Here is a 20,151-nt window from a genome sequence, read left to right on the forward strand (position 1 = left end):
TCCTCCCATCCAAATATCCACTCATCTATATATCCATCCATCCACAATCCACCCATTCATCCATCTAAATATCCACTTCTCCATATATCCATCCATCCATCCATCCATCCACATATCCACCCATCCACCCATCCAAATATCCACTTCTCCATCCATCCGTCCGTCCGTCCATCCATCCATCCATCCATCCATCCATCCATCCATCCATCCATCCTCTTATCCACTCATCCACCCTCCAGATATCCAGCAAGTGCCTGGGTGTGGCAGACAGTGGTTGGCCTGGGAATCCAGCTATGAGTGTCCACTCTGCCTTGCTGGAACTGATGTGAGAGGAAGGGATACACGTGGCTCGCTGAGGCTCCGTGCAGCGCAAGCGCAGGGAAGGAGGACGGGGTGGCAGTGGCATGTCTGGGTGGCCTCAGTAGTGAGGTGCCGTTTGAGCAGTGCCCTGATGAAGCCAGGGAGTGATCTCTGAGGTGAGCACTTGCTTGACAGGTTCGAGGGAGCATAGGCATCAAGATGCTCGGATTGTAAAATGCCCCAAAAGTTGAAATCTCAAAGAGGTTGGAGCCGATGCGGCTGGCCAGTGCCCATCCTGCCCTTTGACTCCACAGGCAGGGACTAGGGGCTGGAGGGTAAGGTTCAGGTCATTCTTCCCCCTCCATCCGCCAAGGGTTAATTCCACAGATGGCCACCATGTGCCTGCTGCATGCAGGCGTCGCTGGGCCTGGGTCTGCCCGGGCTGTGCCCACTGCCTCCCAGTGTCCCTTTATGGACCTGGCAAAGCTCTCGTGAGTGTGGCAGTCCCTCGCCATCTGGCCTCTGACCATCTTCCATCACCTGACGCTGCAAGCGAGGCCCCTTCTCAGAGGCCTGGGAGGGCTCCTCCACGCATGGTGTTTAATGGCCACGAGGGGTCACAGCCGGGTCCCTGTTGTCGCCAAGCTGGGCCTGGTCTGGGATTGTACAGCCCCCAGTTCCCTCGCTGCATGGATGGATGGAGGGAGGGAGGGAGGGATGGATGGATGGGTAAGGGGCATTCCCACACTCACCAAGCTGGGCTACAGGTTTCTGGGGGAACAGAGGTGATTTCCCTGGAATATGCAAGAACTGACAATTGCCTGGGCCCCCCGCAGCCGGGAGGTCCTGGCCCTCCCTGCACCTGCTCAGAGTGTGTCTGCAGAATCCACTCGGGTGCATGGGGTGTGATGTATCATCCTCAGCAGGGAGCGGGTGGAGGGCATCCGTAGAGGGAAGGAGCAGATGTCTGGAACTGGGGGTGGGTACTTTCATGTCACACAAGGACCCCCCCAGCAGCTGCTCAGGGGGCTTTTTGGGGAGTGGGGGCACGGTTAGTTATGGGAGTCGTGATTCTTGGAAGTCATCCACTGCTGATGCCATCCTGGGATTCTCTTCCACACAAGGAACATTGAGTTCTTACCGGGTACCTCCCAAGCCCTGGGGGATGAAGCGGAGAACAGAAGAAACCTCCTGTTCTCTAGACAAGGCCTTTGCCCTCAATCTCACAGCCGTGCCCGCCCTGCCTGCCCACAGCCATCAGCCTCACCTGCCCACACTCAGCCCCTTCTTCCGAGCCATCTCCACACACCGCTCTGCTGGGGCCTATCCAGATGCCTGATTTCTGACCCGCCCATCCGGCCGCCTGCCTCCGGGAAACGTCGGATCTCTTACACAATGCTCACTGTCAAACCCTCCAGCCTTCCTCACCATCGCCGGCGGCGGTGGGGGGGGGGGCTTGAGTCGCCCCTACGCCAGGGCCACAGGTCTTGCGGCGGCCGCGGGCCCAGGGCAAGCACCTGGGCCTTGTAACGACTGCCACCTGGTGGCCAGGATGGAGATGGGCTCTGTTCGACAGCTGCCCAGCAGCAGGGTCCAAGGGGATGGAGGGGGGCTGGGTGGTCAGGTGCCCAGAAAATAGTGGGATAGGCAAGAAATGGCCTCAGGAATCCTCTCTGGGACAACTAAAAGGTGCCCTAAAGGCCTGTTTTTAATTTACTCCAATGGATACTCAAACCCTAGGGGTTCACCAGAAGCTGATCCCCTAAGCCCCATTCCCCACTTCTAAGATGGTGTCAACCAGGGCTGGAGTCAGAGGGACTGCAGGGCCCACACGGCAGGCACAGCCAAGAGAATGTGAAGGGAGGGTCTCCAGGTGCCCAGCAGAGGCGTTCCTGGGAAGCCTTCCTAGGCAACCCAAAAGGTCCTTCTATCTGGTCCTTCACACCCACTTTCCAACAGCACATCTGGACTGGCAGCAAGGAACCTTGCCCTGCAGGGCCCATCCATCCATCCATCCGTCCATCCCTCCCTCCCTCCATCCCTCCCTCCCTCCATCCATCCATTCAGCAAGGTCCATCCATCCATCCCTCCCTCCATCCCTCCCTCCCTCCTCCATCCATCCATCCAGCAGGGTCCATCCCTCCCTCCCTCCCTCCCTCCATCCATCCCTCCAATATCTACAGAGCAAGTGCCCTCCACACAGAACTTGGTTCATTAAGAAGGGGCCCGGGTGCCTGTGCATACACAGAACTGAGCTGTGGGAGACACAGGGGGACTTCTGCAGCCTGGGTCCCTGAGGTGTCAAAAGGAAACAATGACCACTCTTGACAAAGACAGCCACTAGAGAAGCCACCTTGAGTTGGAGGAGCAGAGAACCAGGGCCCAGAACTTGAGTTGCCAAGGATCCCAGGGCAGCTAGGAACCCAGTGGGGATTCAGGGAAAGGACCTCAGATACCGAGACTGTCAAAGGCTGACAATGCCGCCTCCGAGAGGACCCGGTGAGGCATCCGCGGCTGGAGCTCATCAGGGGCTGAGCAGGAGGCTGTTCCTGGCCCCCTGGGGATCCACGATGGATGCCAGCTCTAGCCAGGCCCTGCCTTCTAACGGGAGGTCCAGGAACCTTATGAACCAGAAAGGGCTGGCTTTATCCTGCAGCCCATATCAGTCCAACTGGATGGCCAAATGCGTGGCTGCCTCCCTTGGCTGGCTTATCTTGCAGATCCTCCTTAGGAGGAGGTAGGGAGGCCAAGGACCCTGCTGTTCCTGGGTCTCCACTGGGCAGCAGGAAGGACCCCAGGGGTCCAGTGCAGGACAGACTTTTCCATTGGTCTTGGGGCCTGGCAGCTTCATCCCCAGTATCTGGGTAGCTGGTTCTGATTTCAAAGCTCTGAGTTCAGATATGTACCTGAGCCTTCTGGGCTGGTCAGGTGAGGCTGATGGTGGTCACCGAAGTCTGTGCTGGTGCCCAGTCACACTGCCCTGGGTCTCACCGTGTGGTCAGGCTGGGGCTAGTGAGGGCTCTTACCCCCACCACCATTCATCAGCTGATCACATCCACAATTGTATAGCTCACCAGTGCTGATTTTTGAGGGCCTGGAAGCTTGCAATCTCGTGTGTGTGTGGGAGGCCACTGCTGCTCTCTCCATGGTGCATGCTTGCCCTTCACATACGTGATCTTGACTTACCCAGGTGACGCTTAAGTGAGGTCTCCCCCTCCCTAGACTTACCATGGACACTTAACAATGCAGCCACACACCCAGCTGCACACCTACACTGTGCTAAGGCCCTGGGACTTACACCATGCCCTGCAAAGTGCCATCTTCCTAGCCCACCTGCAGTGGAACCAGCAGGGCTGCTGAGCCACCATGCCTAAGCTGAGGATGCATTTCCAGGAACAAAGGGGCTGAGGGCATGCGGGACGTCGCTGGGGCAGGAAGAGGCGAGGGCCTGGCTTGGGGGTGCTGCTGGAGGACAGCATCATTTCCCTCCGCCCCGTCCACCCAGCAGATGTCTGGTTAGCATTCCTGGCCCTCTTCCTCACATGGGTGCGTGGCAGAGTGGTGACAATGGCCACAGCTGTTCATGCCCGAGAAGCTGCCCAGCTCTGATGAGGCCTTGCTGTAGCATGAACCTAGTATCTCCAAGACGCTTGGGTCCAGTCATTTTTTTTTTTTTTTTTTTTTTTTGAGACAGAGTCTCGCTCTGTTGCCCAGGCTGGAGTGCAGTGGCACCATCTCGGCTCACTGCAAGCTCCGCCTCCCGGGTTCATGCCATTCTCCTGCCTCAGCCTCTCCGAGTAGCTGGGACTACAGGCGCCCGCCACCACGCCCGGCTAATTTTTTTTTGTATTTTTAGTAGAGACGGGGTTTCACCGTGGTCTCGATCTCCTGACCTCGTGATCCGCCCGCCTTGGCCTCCCAAAGTGCTGGGATTACAAGTGTGAGCCACCGCGCCCGGCGGGTCCAATCATTTAACCACCCTGAAATCTACACTTCACAGACCTGTACCTGTTAAACCCTGTAGCTTCCTAAGGGGCACAGTCCCAGAGACCCACAAAGATGGCGCCTGGATTCCAGCCTCTCCCAGCCACCCCAATGCCATCCTCCCACCAAGACCTGGGCTGAGAGCCACCTGGGGCTCCCGTGGTGCGCCTGCAGGCCTATCCCTGTGCCCTGGTCAGCCACGCTGCTGAGCAGGACCCCTGCTGCTCGCCTCGAGGGCCGTCATAGCGTGCGCCACTCAGGTCCTTGCATGGCGATGCTCTCTCAGGTCCTGAGTGAGGCAGTGCCTGGTGCCTGCTGCTTCCCAAGTCTTTGCCACGTGGCGGACTCTGCCTGGTTTGAGGGCAGTTTACCAACAGTCAGCTTTCTGGGCTGCTCTTGCCCCGTGTCCCAAAACATCTAGAAACTCATGGCCCCATCCCAGATGACAAGGGGTGGACACACATTTCTGGGGACAATCCTGAGGCTTCGGGAAAATGCCCTCGACAGTTTCTGAAGCCATGGCGCAAATTCCAATGCCTGCCCCCCTGTGGCCATGCCCACACCCTGCAGGCTGCCTGCAGCCCCTTTGGAGGGTTACAGCCCCTTAGGCCTGGGATGCATCCTCCACGTGGAGTGCAGCTCTAGAGCTGGGCAGGGGGTTGGGGTGTGGGGGCACTGGCAGGCCTCAGGGAGGCAGATGGGGGCCAGGCAGGAGGCCGCTAGGATGGGGGCGGTTGACGTCTCTCCTGAGCAGGGAGGGTGCCACATGCCCATACACGCTGGTGACGCCCACGGATTAGAAGTGTGGGGTGAATGGCGAGGGATGGGGGAAGATGCTCTTAGTCCCAGTGCCAATGCCCACTTAGGGCCCATCCCGCTGCTTGGGGAGCCTCCAAAGAAAGATGGCACCCTCACCAGGGAAAGCCTCTTCCCACACAGAGGATGTTTCTGGAAGCCACTCTGGGACACAAACAGGGTCCCGAGCAGCAGGGAATAGCCGACTCTCCCTCTGCCCCTTCCCCACCTGGGCTAACAGCCAGGCTCCCCGCCCACTCTCCAGGAATGAGACCGTGCACGGGAGACACCCTGGGGTTGTAGTGTAGCTTGGTTTTATTTATGTCCACAAATATTTCAAAAAAATTACAAAATACTCAAATGGAGAGAACACAGAAGTCACGATTTCTGGGTGTCTACTGTTTACACTGTGTTATCTCATGGCAAACTACTCATATATACATTTAGCTTCAAGATATATAGAAACATAGCAAATCCGAGTGTGCACGCTGCCTCTGCCGCAGTGGAGTGAAGCTCAATCTCGAGGACATCGAACAAGATACGGACACACACAGGAGCCAAACCAAACCCCGAACAAAGGGAGGAAAATCCGAAGGAAACCGAGTGGTTGGGCTTCAAAGACACCGTGAAGGTCAGGGCCTCCTAAACAAACTGTAGTTGATCTGGTGAGGGTTTCGGGTCGAGGGTTTTTTAGATGGAAGAATCTCAGTGCTTCGCCTTGGGATACGGGGAGAAAAGCAAAGCTAACAAGAACACCTTCGGACAGCTTTCAAGCACAGACCTCAGAGGACTCTACTCTTCTTTGGAAAAATGGATGCCAGAGGAGGAAATAAAGAAGGTTGAACTGAATGGTAGATGTTGTGTTCTACCAAAAAGAAAGAAAGAAAAACCAAAAGCCGAGAAGGTGGGGGCCTGGAAGCAGGAGTCTGGGAGCCCTGCAGGAAGAGGCCTCGCTTAGAGCCACGGGAACGAGCCTGCCATGAGGGCCTGTCCCCACCCCAGAAGGAAACGAATGCCTCCAAGCCAATGTGGCCTGAAGTCCCATGACAAAAGGTTAATGTGAGCTTTGCCTCCCGTTAAGAAACTAAAGTTAAGGCAGAAATGGAATGAGAGAAAAATGAAAGAAAAAAAAACTAGAAACATTTTCAACAGACAAAACAATCCTATCCCAACTGAAACCAAACACGGTTTTTAAGAGAAACTGGAAATGCCCCTATTTGACTCCAGAACCTGAATTTGAGCCAGTACCTGCTGGTTTCTGGATCAAACTATCAGCATCTCTTCCTGCTCCCTCTGCGGCTTGGGTCCCGGATGGACTTTGTGTCCGCCGACCCAGTGTGGTCTCTCTGTGTCCCACGATTCTTGGGATGGGACCAGCACAATGGCAAAAGAGCCGTCAAATGTCTGAGAGAAAAGCATTGGAAGAGGCCACGTCCTGGCAGGAAGCAGGGCCGACAGAGGGCAGACACCCCAGAACAGCCCACCCTCAGCCTGGGAGAAAGTGCATTACGGCTGTGACCCGGAAAGGAGGGCAGGCTCTCTCCAGGACAGTTCTGCTCAGAAGGGCCTGGCCTCCTGAGAAGTGGCCCCCATGCAGCCTGCTTTCTGACTGCACCGTGGGTGGGACTCCAGTTCCCACTTCCAGGATGAAGAGTAGGACTCAAATGGTTTACCAGTGCGATGTGGGGTCACCATGCAGACCTGCCCCTAGGGTAAAATACAGGCTGCCCCCAACACCTGTCTTAACTCCAGGATCTCCCTTGCTCAAAAGTGGCCTCAATCTGTGGCAAGAAAGACGGGGCCGTCCTCACCACAAGATCCAAGTGACAATGCGCATGAGAGGGCAGCCTTCTAACAGATCCCTTTGGCAGGCATATGTCCTGGGTCGCTCGTGCGCTGAGTTATTTGTATGGAATCATTTTCTTAGATGATGAAATTTTCAGAGTATTAAAAAAGACATTCATCCAGAACAATCAAGTGTGTGTACATACAAATCTATAAGGAAATCTACAATGGACACAGGCCCATGCGCTTTCCATCCCGTGGAAACAGAACAGTGACACCGGAGAACAGAAAGTGAACACTCACCTCCTGCACTCCCTGTGCAAAATGGAAGAGGTCTGATGGAGCAGATGTCTGCGCTGCCGGCAGAGCACAGGCTAGGAGCAGACACAAGTGACACGCAAGGCAGAAAACAGAGTCTGTCACATCGTCCCTGCAAACCCTGGATGCTCGCTGCCGTGACCAGGCCTCGGCCCAAGCCTCTGTCCATGTGGAACGCCCCTTTGCTCCCTTTAATTAAAGGGATAATTATATATAACTTTTTATTAAAAAATCAACTCTGTATTCTGTCAATAGTTGGTAGGAATTCACAATTAGTGACATGGCTGGAAAAAATAGATCACAATAGTAGTTTATGGAAGAAAAAAAGGCTGTTCTAAAATTATTTATTTACAGACGTAAAAAGCCATGCTGCAGAACCTTCTCAAATTATGAAGATTTCCTACAATGTATTAAAATAAAAGATTTTTTTAAAAATTATAGCTCTTGGATTCCAAATTCCTATGCCCCCGATCTGCAAGCCTCACGGGCTCTGGAGCACTCATGGTGGAGTGTGTCAGTGTGTCTGCACGCACAGTGAAGGGTGTGAACTGGATTCTAGCACCTACTGAGAAATCAAGGAAAAGAAAACTAAAGCCAAACCCCAAGATTGCAGGGAAGCTTTCTGGATGTTCAGTCCAGTCCAGGACTCACTAAGTTTCTGGGGGACTGTCATGCAGGGAGATCCAAACCAGTCTCAGGAAATCCTCTCGACAAACGAACACTATTATGTGGATACATTTTTAGTTGTGGGTTTTTAAATATATAAAGAAATCTTTAGAAGATATTCTTTTTGCTTTTGCAACTCCTATTGTATGTAAAAAGTCCTGTTTCTTCCCCCAAGAACTGGGGTTTCCACAGCCAGCATTAACAAATAAATAACTTATAACTGCTTGTCACCTTCTTTCTTCAGTCGACTGGAAAGACAAAACAGGAAAAGTGTATTTAGTCTCAGGCCTAGGCAGGCAGTCAGGCAGGCTGGAGGCAACCCCAAAGACAACAGCCAGGCAGCCTCCTGTGTAGCTGACCTACCCACCCAACACCTCCCCCTTCCTCTGTTTCTCCCATCACCGTGGTTCCACAATGTCCCCTCTAGGGCCCAGCAGGCCGAGGGGGAGGAGCCTGGCCTTGGGCACTAGGGGAGAAGCACCGTGGGCACATGGGGGGTTGGTGGGAGCCTGGGCTCAGATACCCCCTCCACTCCCTCCCAGCACCCTGCCTCACCTGTAATAATCTTCCTGACTTGGTAGGTGGCCACCATGCATGTGGGGGTGTCCATGCAGCCACTGCTGCTCCATGGCCAGTCTCTGCAGCTCGGCCGACTGGGCGTGCATGGCCTGCAGCTGATGGGCTGCTGACATGGGGGGTGGGATGGCCCCAGGCAGGTCTCGGGGGTAGGGGGTGCCTGCCAAACACAAAACAACCTGTGCTACAGAAATAGCCACAGGACTGGCCAAGACCAGGGTGGCACAGGCACAGCAAACGGCAAAGAGCACAGGAGAGGTGCCAGCTCGGACACAGGAGCCAGCCCCTCCCAGACTCTGCAGACAGCTGGAGGGCAGAACCTCTGGGGAGGCAGGAAGTGCCCTTAGGTGCCTCTGCCTGGACCTGCCCGGCCCCTTCTCTGCATGCTCCAAGGCCTCAGCCCAAGCCCTCCTCCTTCAGAGACCTGCCATGAGCCCCCTCTGCTACTTTCACCGGCCCTGCAGTCCTGGCTCTTAGCAAGGCTGATGCATTTATGACCCCTACCCCAGACAGCCCCCAGAGGGCAGGAGGCTTGTTCCCCCACGGACCCCCCGCATGCAGGAGGAACGAACCCACCTGCTCAATGCATGAATGAATGAATGAGTAAACAAATGAAGACAGCAGACCAGACCCCAACCCAACTCTCACACAGCCTCCCCGCCCGCCCCTCCTGGAGGGCAAGTCTTACCGAAAACTGGATGGCGAAGCATCTCGTGCTCATGGGGCGGCTGTCCAAGCAGAGGGTTGGGGAGAGTGCCAGGTGGGTAGGGGAAGCGAGCCAGGTGGGGGCCGGCAGTCAGGGGGTCGACCAGCGGGTGAACGGGGCCTGCTGAACCTAAGGAAAGGACAAAACGACAGATGGAGGCGGCGTGCGGCTCTTCAATGTTTGTCCCCCTTGGCTGGAATGGCCAATGACTTCCTCCTCGCCCAGGATGGCTCCTGGTCACCAGGGCTGGATGCACAACCTGGCTGCAGGTGGCCCTGCCCTAAAGTGGCTGCCTCCACCTTCAGCAAGAGCTCCAGAGGCAGAGAGAAATGACGAGCCCACCGCTGACGCAGGCACTTCCTCGTCCCCTTGTGGAGTGCCCCTAACAGGCAATCCCAGATCAGTTTTGTTGAGGACCCGGGATCAGCAGGGTCCCTCTCGCCGGCCACCTGGGCCTGCCCTCTGCCTGTCAGGTCACAGGAACACACAGCCTTGCGCCAGCAGGTGTTGGGCCGGCACCCCCTGCCCAGGGCTGTCTCCCTGCCTTTCACTCGCAGAACCCAAAGGAGGCCAGCAGAGTGGGTGGCGCAGTGGGGACCTGGCCCAGCACTGCCCTCTCTTCTCTGCTGGCACAAATCTTGCGTCTCTCTCTTCAGAACGTTGCCTTGATCTGACCTCACCGCACCACCTACTGCCCTCACCTCCTATCCCCCAGCTCCAGCCAACACGGGCGCTGGCAGGGATTTCAGGGTTACCACCTCCAGCCACGGTGCCCTGGGGTCCCTGGAAGGTTGGGAACCCCCCCTCTGCCTCTGTGGCTGCTCTTGCCCCGATTTCCCACAGCTCGCCCTTTCACTTCCTCCATGTCTCTGCTACCTCCTCAGTGGACCTCTCCCGACAGCCTTCTCGAAACTGCCACAATGCCCCTGCCCCCAGCTCTCCTAATCCCCTCTTCTGGATTTATTTTCTTCCAGAACATACACTTTCCACCTCTCACAACCTGGCACACATCTTTCAACTATCTCCCCAAACTGGAAGGTAAATGTGGACAGGGGTTCTGCCAGCACCTACAACTGTGCCTGGCACATCCCAGGGGTTCAGTAAACACTTGCTGAATGAATGATGCATGAATGAACAAATGACTACCTGTCCTCAACGCTGGTTATACTGAGGCTTGTAAGGTCTACACCAGGTGCCAACAGAGCTTTAGATATGAGGACGGCAATGGTTAGTGCTCTCCCATGCCAGGACTGGGTACAGGCGAAGGGGAGGCGCCTGGTGCCTCCAAGCAAGGTGGCTCCCTGCCCTCCCTCTGGGTCCTGCTCTATCAGTCATCCTGCCCCACAATGGAGGGTGGCCGGTGAAGAAGCCCTGCACGTAGGCTGTACCACAGGACCTGTACTGCAAGTCCCATGGACCTCCTCATAAGCACAGCAGCCACCCTCCTGCGCCATCTCACCAGGCTGCAGAGGGAGTGAGGATGCCAGTTGGGCCTGCCTCTGCCTCAGAGCAGCCTCCCCACAGCTGGTCAGTGAGCGGCCTTAAGGAGCTCCTACTCCCAGGGTGGACAGGACTGGGCAGCCCTGGCCAGCTGGGTCAGCTTGCAGAACTCAGCCAAAGGCAGCAGGAGGCCTGCCCAGCCTCGCTCCTCAAGGGAAGAGGACTGTGCTTTTAATTCTCACTAAGCGACCCTTGAGTAGCCCAGTGCCTCATCTGTATGTTCCTTGGCTCCAAAGGCCACATGACACTGCTCTGCTGCCCTTCTTACCCTGCCCTGTGGGCCTAGGCCACTTCCCTCCATCCCAGGCACAGGGCCAAGAACCCAGGCTTCACCCGTGTGCTGCAGCCGTCTGAGGCCTTGCAGTTCTGGAGAGCTGCGGGGCCAAGGAGAGACTGTGATACAGCAAAACCGTGATGGTAGTGGATGCTGAGCTCTTCTAAGATCTGCCAGGAATGAGGGATCTGTTCAGAAAAGAACACTTTCCGCTCCTGGATGGTGACTGTCACTCATCAGACTCTGCACCCCTTCCCGTGCCTCTGTCTCACCTGCCATGCTGGGGCACGCACCTTGGTGGAGGGGGTCCTGCTGGTGGAGGTGGAGGTGGGAGTGAATGTGAGAGTGCTGGTGATGGTGCGGAGTCACGTTGAACATCTGCAGTCGGGCCAGGGGATCACTGGTCAGCGATGCCATGCGCTCTGCGTGGATACGCTCGGCTGCCAGTCTGTCAGGGTAGCTCATCTCGGGCCGCAGCTGGGGGCCCGCCAGGGCCAGTCTCTCCCTCTCCAAGGGGTTCAGGCCCGGGTGGAAAGAAGCAAAAGGGTGGGGCCCGGCGGTCGGGGGGATGGTGAGGGCGCTGTGCCGGGCAAAGTGCTCCATGGGGTTGGCGGCTGGGTGCAAGGGGTCCAGCTCTGGGGGCTTCACCTCAAAGCCCGGCTTCATCCTCTCCCGCAGCTCACGCTCCCGGATCTCCCGCTCTCGGATCTCCCGCTCCCGGAGCTCCCGCTCGCGGATGGTGGGGTCGACGTTGTAGAGGCCAGGCATGTGGTAGGCCAGCAGGGGGTCCGTGGGGTTAAGGGGCATGTAGAAGGGGTGGTTGCGGTTGGTGGGCGACATGACGTGGGGCCGGGCGTACTCGCTCAGAGTCCGAAGGGCAGGTGTGTCCGGCCCGATGTAGGGGGGCACGGCAGCAATGGTGGTTGGTGGTGGCTCGAAGGATGGCCGCAGGTGGCCAGGACCACTGAGCTGGGGGTCACTAAGGCGACCTTCATGCGCTGAGCTGGATGCCTTCTGCAGAAGGAAAAGAAAGCGTGAGGGGTCCCCCGAGTGCCTGGGGTCTCCGCTTGGTCCACACTGTGGAGGTGGGCCTGGTCCTGCTCTCACAGGCTAACCTGGTCCCTCCATGGAGACCCAGCCCTGGCCTTGGCCTGACACCAGGATGCAGTCCAGGCCCTGCAGGGTCAGGCTCACCTGTGCCCACAGCTCCCCTCAGGCCCAGATGGGAGTGTGTCCCTGTGAGACAAAGCTCATGCATGGGGTGTCTACATGTGAGGGCTGTGGCTGGGAGTGAAAGCCGAGGGGCATGGGTGAGTGAGCCCAGCAGGCCAGGAACCTCACCGGCAGTCCCTCATGTCACTTCCTGGGTTGGCTGCCCTTTCCTCCCCGTGACAGCAGAGAGCTGGCCACCACCACAGCACCCAGCCCACGAGAGGGCCACAAAGACAGGGCAGCTGGAGAGGCCCCTCGCGGCCTGGTTACCGCCTGAGTGCTCCAGTGTTCTCTCAAGGCGCCCCCTTGTGCTTCTCCCTGGCTCCTTCAAATTACTTAGAAGTTATGAACCCAAAGGCTGCAGGGGAAGGACAGGCCCTTTCCTCGAAGGCCCTCAGGTAGGAGGACGCACAGTCACTGCTGGGAGTCAGCCTAGACCTGCCGTGCACAGTTACCCCGGCAGCTTGGGATGCGCAGCACCCGTCAGAGGCGTGGAGACAGGGTGTAAACAGCACCCAACCCTCTAGCTGCCAGGAGGCCAAGTCAGGCAGCCAAGGGCAGAGCTCGGTGGCCCAGCGTGGCTCCCAGGCGCAGGACGGACCAGCGCCCCCCTCACACCTCGCCAACCCTGCACTCACAGCTGCCCGCTCTGCCTCGCGCTCCCGCTCTCGCTCCCGCTCCCGCTCCTTCTCCTTTTCCTTCTCCCGCTCTCGCTCCTCTCGGGCTTTCTGCTCAGCCTCGCGCTTGGCCTTCTCAATGGCCTCCTCCCTCTTCTTGGCCAGCTTGGACCCGGCCAGAGGCATGAAATACAGGTCTGTCCGTGCACACGAGTTGTAGCCCCGGTCCAGGTGTTTGTAGAACCTGAGAAAAGCCACAGATCTTGCTGGGAGCTCCTGCCAAGACCCACCCCTGGCCCTTCCTCCCACCAGAACTTGCCCCCACCAGCCCACCTGTGCCTGACCCGTCCCGGAGCCCTAGGAAGCGTACCTAGCTGACTGGCTGGCGTGGCTGGGGGTGTCCACCACAGTGGGCTCAGGGGACGGGCTCCTTGGTGGGGGAGGGGGGCTCTCAGGCTCCTCAGCGTCGTCCAGAGCCTCCTCCTTGATCTGGACGGTGGGGAGTGGGCAGGATGACCCCCCCGCTATGCTGCCTCCTGAAGCCACCGCACCAGAGCAGGGTGGCTGGGCCGAGGTGCTGGGTCCCGCCGGTGGGGTAGAGGTGGAGGAGCAGGTCGGAGGAGTGATGGGAGGAGGGCCTCCAGGGACAAAGGGGTGCTGAGCAAACGGGGGCTGGGGGGCCACCTGGTGGAGGCCTGTAGGGGGGTGGGAGGCGGGAGGCGGGGGCAGGTTCTGGCTCTGGGTCAGCCCAGGGGGCTGGGCGGGTGAGGAGGGCAATGGCTGGCTCTGAGGCATGAGCTGCAGGGGTGGGGGGTGAGCCGATGGGGGGTGGTGTGTGGACAGGGAGCTCAGGGGCTTCAGGGCTGGAGGGGGTGGCAGGTTGGCATTCATGGAGAAGGGCGAGGGCCCCGAGAGGTGGGGAGGGTGCTTGTGGGCCTGTGGCGCCGGCAGCTGGGGGATGGGAGTGGTGGGAGGGGGCTTGATGTGGGGCATGGCCAAGGGCGCTGGCGGCAGGGGCTGCTCCCGTGGAGGCTGTTGGGACTGCAGCGCCGACTGAGAGGCTGGCAGCTGCAGGGAGGCGTGAGGGTGCGCTGCTGATGGGGAGGTCCCCAGAGGGGCCTGGCCTTGGGAGGCCTGGGTAGGGAGGCCAAAGGGCTGTGGGGGGCCTGGGTGCTGCAGCAGGGGCCCAGCCTGCAGGCTGTGAGGGCCGGGTGGGCCCTGACTGTGCAGGGGGGGCTGGGCGTGAGAGGGTGCAGAGGGCTGGCCCGCTGACCCAGTCAGAGGCTGCAGTGGGGGGTGTGGCGAGGGATGTGGTGGGGGATGCGGTGAGGGCGGCCGCTGGGGGTGCAGGGCCGGTGCCTGTTGGATGTGGGTGTGGGGAACAGGTGCTGAGGGAGCCTGTGGCTGGTTAGGGGCCTGGGAGGCCGTGGGGGAGCCCTGTGGGGGAACTGCAGTGGCAGAGGGCATGGACCCTGGCGTGGGCAGCTGAGGGGTCCCTGGAGGAGCTGAGGAGGGAGCTGGGGTGACCCCAGTGGGAGCCTGCAAGGCTGGGGGCTGGGCCTGCAGCATCTGCTGCTGGGCTGACGAGTCCGAGTCACTCTCATTGTCCTGGGGGCTGGGGATGCTCGGGGACGTGCTGCGATTGTCCTGGTCGATGTCTTTGGGGTCACTGCTACCCTCATCATTGACGCTGCGACTGTCTGAACTCTCTCCCTCACCTTCAGATGGCGAGTTGGGCCTGCTGATCTCCTAGGGTCAGAGAAGGGAATGATGAAGTCCCAGGAGGGCAGAGCCCCGTCTGCTCTGCACCTCCGGTGCCGGACACACAGTAATGGTTTGCGCAGATGAAGCAGCAAGCTTGGCTCTGGGACCACAGGTTGTGCCCTGACCCAGCCAGTGTCAAAGGCCACTCCAGCCCCGCCCTAGGAGACAGGGCACGGCCACCGACTAGGGAGAACCCCAGCTGGGGGCTTCTGAAGAAGCATTAGCTTTACTCAGCAAGGCTCAGCGGCAAACCTCACCTGCGTTTTTGTCTTCTTGGAGCTGGTCCTGTCAGCCTCCTCCGTATCAGAGGCCACCTTCTCCCGCTGGCGTTTGTTACTCTTAAGAGGGGAAGAGGCTTCCTCCTTCACCTTCTGCAGGGGGAAGGCCCACAAGGAGCAATCAGGCCAAGGGAGGCCATTCCATCAGCCTCAGTAGGGAAATGATGACGGTTTGTAGACACTTTGCTCCCTCATTCTGAGTTCCATCTCCAGGAGCAAAAAGCTCTAGAAGGGTCAACCGGGACCAAGAAGGAACATGTATCTGCGGGTGGGAATGACAGCCAGCCCTCTGCATCTGTGGGTTTGCATCCTTAGATTCAAGCAACCGTGGACTGAAAATGTAGGCAGGACTGTGATAGTTACATCTATACTGAACGTGCACACAATGTTTTCTTGTCGTTATCTCCTGAACTAGACAGTGGAACCACTGTTTACTGCATTTACACTGTACTGGGCAGTACAAGTAACCTAGGGATGATTTAGAGTCTACAGGAGGATGTGACTGGTTACATGCAAACAATGTGTCAATGTATATGAGATCTGAGCACCTGTGGATTTTGGTATCCTGGGCAGTGGAGGCTCTGGAGCCAATTTCTCTAATGGATACTGAGGGAGGACTGTACTTGGCTCTGGAGGCAGCTGTTCTAACCACTCCCCACACTCTCTGAGAACCTGGGAAGCTTGAGGCAGAGGCGGCCCCCAAGGGTTGGTGCTCGAGCCCCCTTCTCTAGGCCCCCAGCCTTCAGTCTGCAGCACCTAGGCCAGGACAATGCTGGTGTCCAGAGAGGCTCCATGAATGAGCTGCATCCTCGTGTCTGAGGGAGCTGATCATGAACGCCAGCAACCCGGTTTTAATGGGAGGGACGGACAGTGTAGCCCCTACTATTCCCCCGGCACCTGACCTTGGCCGACTTCTTCAGGGTCTCTGCTTTGCTGTCATTGCTGGAGGTGCTGGCAGCGCTGGGGGAGTTCCGGCCACTGGAGCGGATGTCTTCATTGATGGGTGAGGTGCGACCATCAGGGCTGGCTGGCTGCTTCTTCCGACCACTGCGTAGTGTCGACATCTGCCCACCCAAACCGAAGACTGGTGACACCAGATTCCCGGTCCCCATGTGGGCCCACCTGAGCCCAACCCACAGGCAGGAGCCTGAAGAGCACACCCCATCAGCCTCTCAGCAAATCCTAGACCTTGGCAAACACCAGGCCGCCCTGGCTGTCCCTGGCTGCATGAAGGTCGGTGTGGAGCTCAGGGAGGAGGTGGGGAAATCAGTGGGCTCACGCCAGAGGGCGGTTCTCAAACCTAAAGCACTCATCCCAAGGGACTGTCCTGAACAACGTGTGCTGGAAATGAACCTCACTTTCTGAGCAGCAGAAAGTCACCTGGGGCCATCTTTAAAGCACCCTACCCTTTCTGTTTATTCTTCATAACCGTCCATTCTCCCAACCAAACCAAATGAAATCAAACACTTGTGGATTTAATCTGACAGGACAGGAAGTGGCCCAAAGAGATGAAGCTGTCAAATAAAGCAGCTCAGCTCCCCAAGCTGCCGAGCGCTTCAGCATGTTTCTGCAAAGCCATGAGGGCTCAGAAGAGATCAGGAGACAATGGTTCTGGCTGGCTGACCCGCTCCCTTCTGAGTGAGCCGGGGGCCGGGCCGCCAGCAGTCTCAACGGCATACAAGGGGCAGAGGAAGGTGAATAGTCCCACCCACCTGCCACAAGGGGCCATAAGGGAGGCTCAAGGGAAAGACCCTGTCAGTACCCTCAGCCCCAAACCTGGAAAAAGCCTCTCCCAAAGTCCCTGGCACATTTCCAACCTAGGAAACAAAGTTTCTTTATGGGACGAGCTATGCAGTGAGCAGAAAAATGTACCACAAGTTTCCAAAACGGGATCAAACATTTAAAAAAAACCACAAACACCCTAACACAAAAGAGCCTGCGAGTTTAAAAGAGCAGAGATTTGCTATAATGGAAGTGACACCACAAGCAGCAGCCTTGGAGAGCAAGAGAGGCCTTGGAGAGCCTGCACTGGGCCAGAAGCTAAGAGCTTGCTACGAAACCCAGAGCAGGATGCCACCCTGGGGCCCCTCAAAGGAGAGAACAGAGCGCTCTTCCTAGCCCACAGGCAAGCTACTGCTTTGGGCAAAGCAGCTCCCCTCCAGGACTTTGTTTGGTAAACAAGACTTTCGCTTCCTCCGCCTGGTAGGCTCAAGCCCCCACACATCCTAGGAAACTGAAGAAGCTGCCAGGAGCCCCATGGCCCCAGGGGACTCACCGAGCCCCGACTCCGCCGTGTCCTCATGCTATGCTTCCCACTGAGCCCATCATCCTCTTCCTTGACGGGTTTGAACATAAACGGTGGCGGGTCCACAGGCTTCTCGATGGGCGGGAGCTCGCCGTATTTCTTGAAGTGGATGCGACAGTCGGTGCAAAGCAGGATGTTCTCCCGGCCTCCGTGGTGCCAATCTTTGGAGGCTGTGTGAGGGAAGTGGTGGGGGCCAACCTTGGAAACCATCCCTCTCCCTGGGGATGTCTGGGCAGAGGGGCCCTTCTGTGGGCTCTACCCAAACCTGATGCCACCAGCACCATGCAGCCCTGGGCCCCAACACCCCAGGGCTAGTGCTGCCCTGCTCCCCCCAAGGCCAGGAGAGGGTTTCGGGAGCATCTGCTGCCCACTTCATCTTGGGGTGCCCAGGAAAGGCCGGCAGCAAGCTCCTAGGAACCACAGTGTCAACCCCCAATCCCACTCAGTCTGTCCTGCCTACCAGTCAGTATTCCATACCGACTGCCAAGCAGGGGAGTAAAGTAAACTAAACATTTCTAACTTTCTCTAATCCCAAAGCACAATGCAAATGTCAGATCAAGTACTGTCCCTGGCAGGTTTCCAGCTGGATGCATGAAATGTTCAGAACATGGAAGTGCTTGTGCCCCCGCCCTGACCCAGGAGCGTGACGAGGCCACTTACTGGTGGTGAAGCAGTGGCGGCAGGCGTATCCCTTCAGCTCCTGCTCACTGTCCTCACTGTCGAAGTCATCTTCACTGGCTGAACTTAGGTCCACTGGGCGCGGCAGGCACATAGTGGGGGTGGGGGAGACACCATTATGCTCAGCCAAGGCGGGGCGGGGGGGCCCTGGGACCTCTGGCCTACTGTAGGCTCTGGCCACCAGTCAGAGCGGCTGGCTGCACAGGCTGAGGTGGGACAGTGTCTGTAAAGGACCACTTCGAGCTCCTCAGCGTCAGTCACCAGAACAGAGGGCCGGTGCGTGAGGCACCATACTCAAGGGCCCGCCCTGCCACTGATGCCCGTAACAGGTGAGTCTGAACTGGGACAAGTGCATCCATGCTGCCCCCCTCCCTAATATGCTCAGGCAATCCTGAGAAATTCCATCTTCACCGAGCGTCCCCCACCAGTCCTGCTAGGTGATTTCTGGTCGCCTGCGTGAGCAACATAGGCGCCCCTCAGGTTCAGCGTCCCGGGCCAGGACAGAGCTATAAGGCACTTTTGCTACATCCCAGTTTTTTAGGGGTGAGAAGTTGTGGGCTCCAGCATCATTAGATTGTACATCATACTGGGACCAAAAAGAGGACCTTGGTAAAGCAGGAGGAAAAATAAGAAAGTGTTACTCTGATCTTATTACAACCAAAGTGCAATGAGAATTCAAACAGGACATCAAGTACATCATCTGTGAAATGGAAAACCTTCCCAGGACAAGGCCAAAAACATCCCAGGCCAAGACGTATATTTTCTGTAAAAACCTAAGATGATATTGAGTTTATGAGAAATATTTAAATGTGCAAATAATGTTTTAAAGTCTCCCTCCTGAATCCTGGTCCTGCTCCCCGCCCCCACCATCGGTCTATATTTAGGTCAGGCTTCACAAATGCACTGGAGCACGGGTGCACACCCCCTCGTGCTTCCCAGAGCCATCAGCTCCTACGGGCCCAGAGTGAGACAGGCTGCCTGTGAACAGTCTCCCCTCCACCCACTGTGATGCCAAGACCCCTACTCACAGAATTCACTGGACGGGGGTCTGGAGGGTGTGTTGACAGGTGTGGACGCAGTGCGAGTCTTAATCCTCCGGAACACGGCCTGCCTGCGGTGCCTACGATGGGCTCGGGAGCTGGCTGCTTCGGGGGTCTTCTTCCAATAGTAATAGAAGGTGATCAGCTCCCCCTGCAAAGGAGAAGAGCTGACTGTGGGGGAGGGCCTGGGGCTTTTCCGTGCCCCACCGCACCCTCTCTGCCAGAGTGGAAAGCTGGGTGTGTAACAGCTGCACCAGAGATGAGAATAAAGACCAGTTGCTCCTGGAGTGGGGAGAGGAACTGGGCTTGCCCAAGAAACAGCCACTGAGCTGCCCGTGGACTGCATGAATGGGACCTGCCTCCTCAGCCTGGCACAGCCTGACTCCCAGACACCAAGAACAAGTACTTGTTGGGTGTCTACTATGTCAGACCCCACCACTGTTGTACACATGGGAGGTACAGCATCCACAATAGACGAAAAGGAGAGAAGATTCCTGCCCACGAGGAGTTTACATTCTAGCTGTGTGTGCATGTGAGAGTCTGTGCATGTGTGTGAACACAATGATGCTTTCTTTACAGTAATGCCAGTGAAATCACAGGTGTGGGAAGGAAATGCCCAGCCAGTTAGACTCCCCCAGAAACAACAAACCAACCAAAGCAAACTGCCCAGGTGGCGAGGAACCAGGGCCAAACAGAAGGTCGGGAAGAACACAGACCGTGCGCTCAGGAAACTGCTCCACAGCCTCCACCTGGCTCCATCTGAAGGCCCACATCTGACAAGCCGGCACGACGTCCAGAGACAAGGACTGGGCTTGGCAAAGAAAGACTACAAGAGGACAGACACACAGCAGTGCTGATGCAAAGGTGAAATGTCACACACCACAAGGTCAGGCTTCTTTTCATGGCCCAGCAGAAACAAATGCAAGACATCTTTTTGGAAATATAGCAAATGTAAGCTTTTTAAAGAAAGGGCGCTTTGGGCACCCCCAGCCCTCAGGGCGCTGCAGGTTGCCATCTCACCCTACACACAAAAGACGATTTCTTTTTTTTTTTTTTTTTTTGAGACGGAGTCTCGCTCTGTCGCCCAGACTGGAGTGCAGTGGCCCAATCTCGGCTCACTGCAAGCTCCGCCTCCCGGGTTCACGCCATTCTCCTGCCTCAGCCTCTCCGAGTAGCTGGGACTACAGGCGCCCGCCACCATGCCTGGCTAATTTTTTGTATTTTTAGTAGAGACGGGGTTTCACCGTGGTCTCGATCTCCTGACCTCGTGATCCGCCCGCCTCGGCCTCCCAAAGTCCTGGGATTACAAGCGTGAGCCACCACGCCCGGCCAAAAGACGATTTCTTAAACATC

At 57.3% G+C, this 20,151-nt stretch overlaps 1 protein-coding gene across 6 annotated transcripts in view; it reads right to left on the reverse strand.

The window, feature by feature from the left end:
• Nucleotides 1–5,376: 5,376 nt before the first annotated feature.
• Nucleotides 5,377–20,151, reverse strand: part of RERE (arginine-glutamic acid dipeptide repeats) — a 462,172-nt gene continuing 447,397 nt past the window's right edge. For all 6 annotated transcript variants that reach the window (XM_030805464.1, XM_003274304.3, XM_030805463.1 and 3 more), the window contains 11 exons: nucleotides 18,787–18,949; nucleotides 17,741–17,833; nucleotides 17,051–17,250; nucleotides 15,678–15,839; nucleotides 14,755–14,868; nucleotides 13,104–14,482; nucleotides 12,755–12,977; nucleotides 11,198–11,918; nucleotides 9,113–9,259; nucleotides 8,404–8,584; nucleotides 5,377–8,096 (listed from right to left, as the gene is read on the reverse strand). In XM_030805464.1, coding sequence (XP_030661324.1) covers nucleotides 8,063–8,096; nucleotides 8,404–8,584; nucleotides 9,113–9,259; nucleotides 11,198–11,918; nucleotides 12,755–12,977; nucleotides 13,104–14,482; nucleotides 14,755–14,868; nucleotides 15,678–15,839; nucleotides 17,051–17,250; nucleotides 17,741–17,833; nucleotides 18,787–18,949 — 3,417 coding nt within the window. In that variant the 3' untranslated portion in view covers nucleotides 5,377–8,062. The remainder of the gene's footprint in view (nucleotides 8,097–8,403; nucleotides 8,585–9,112; nucleotides 9,260–11,197; nucleotides 11,919–12,754; nucleotides 12,978–13,103; nucleotides 14,483–14,754; nucleotides 14,869–15,677; nucleotides 15,840–17,050; nucleotides 17,251–17,740; nucleotides 17,834–18,786; nucleotides 18,950–20,151) is intronic.

Source organism: Nomascus leucogenys, chromosome 24 (genome assembly GCF_006542625.1).
Source record: "Nomascus leucogenys isolate Asia chromosome 24, Asia_NLE_v1, whole genome shotgun sequence".
NCBI classification, from domain to species: domain Eukaryota; kingdom Metazoa; phylum Chordata; class Mammalia; order Primates; family Hylobatidae; genus Nomascus; species Nomascus leucogenys.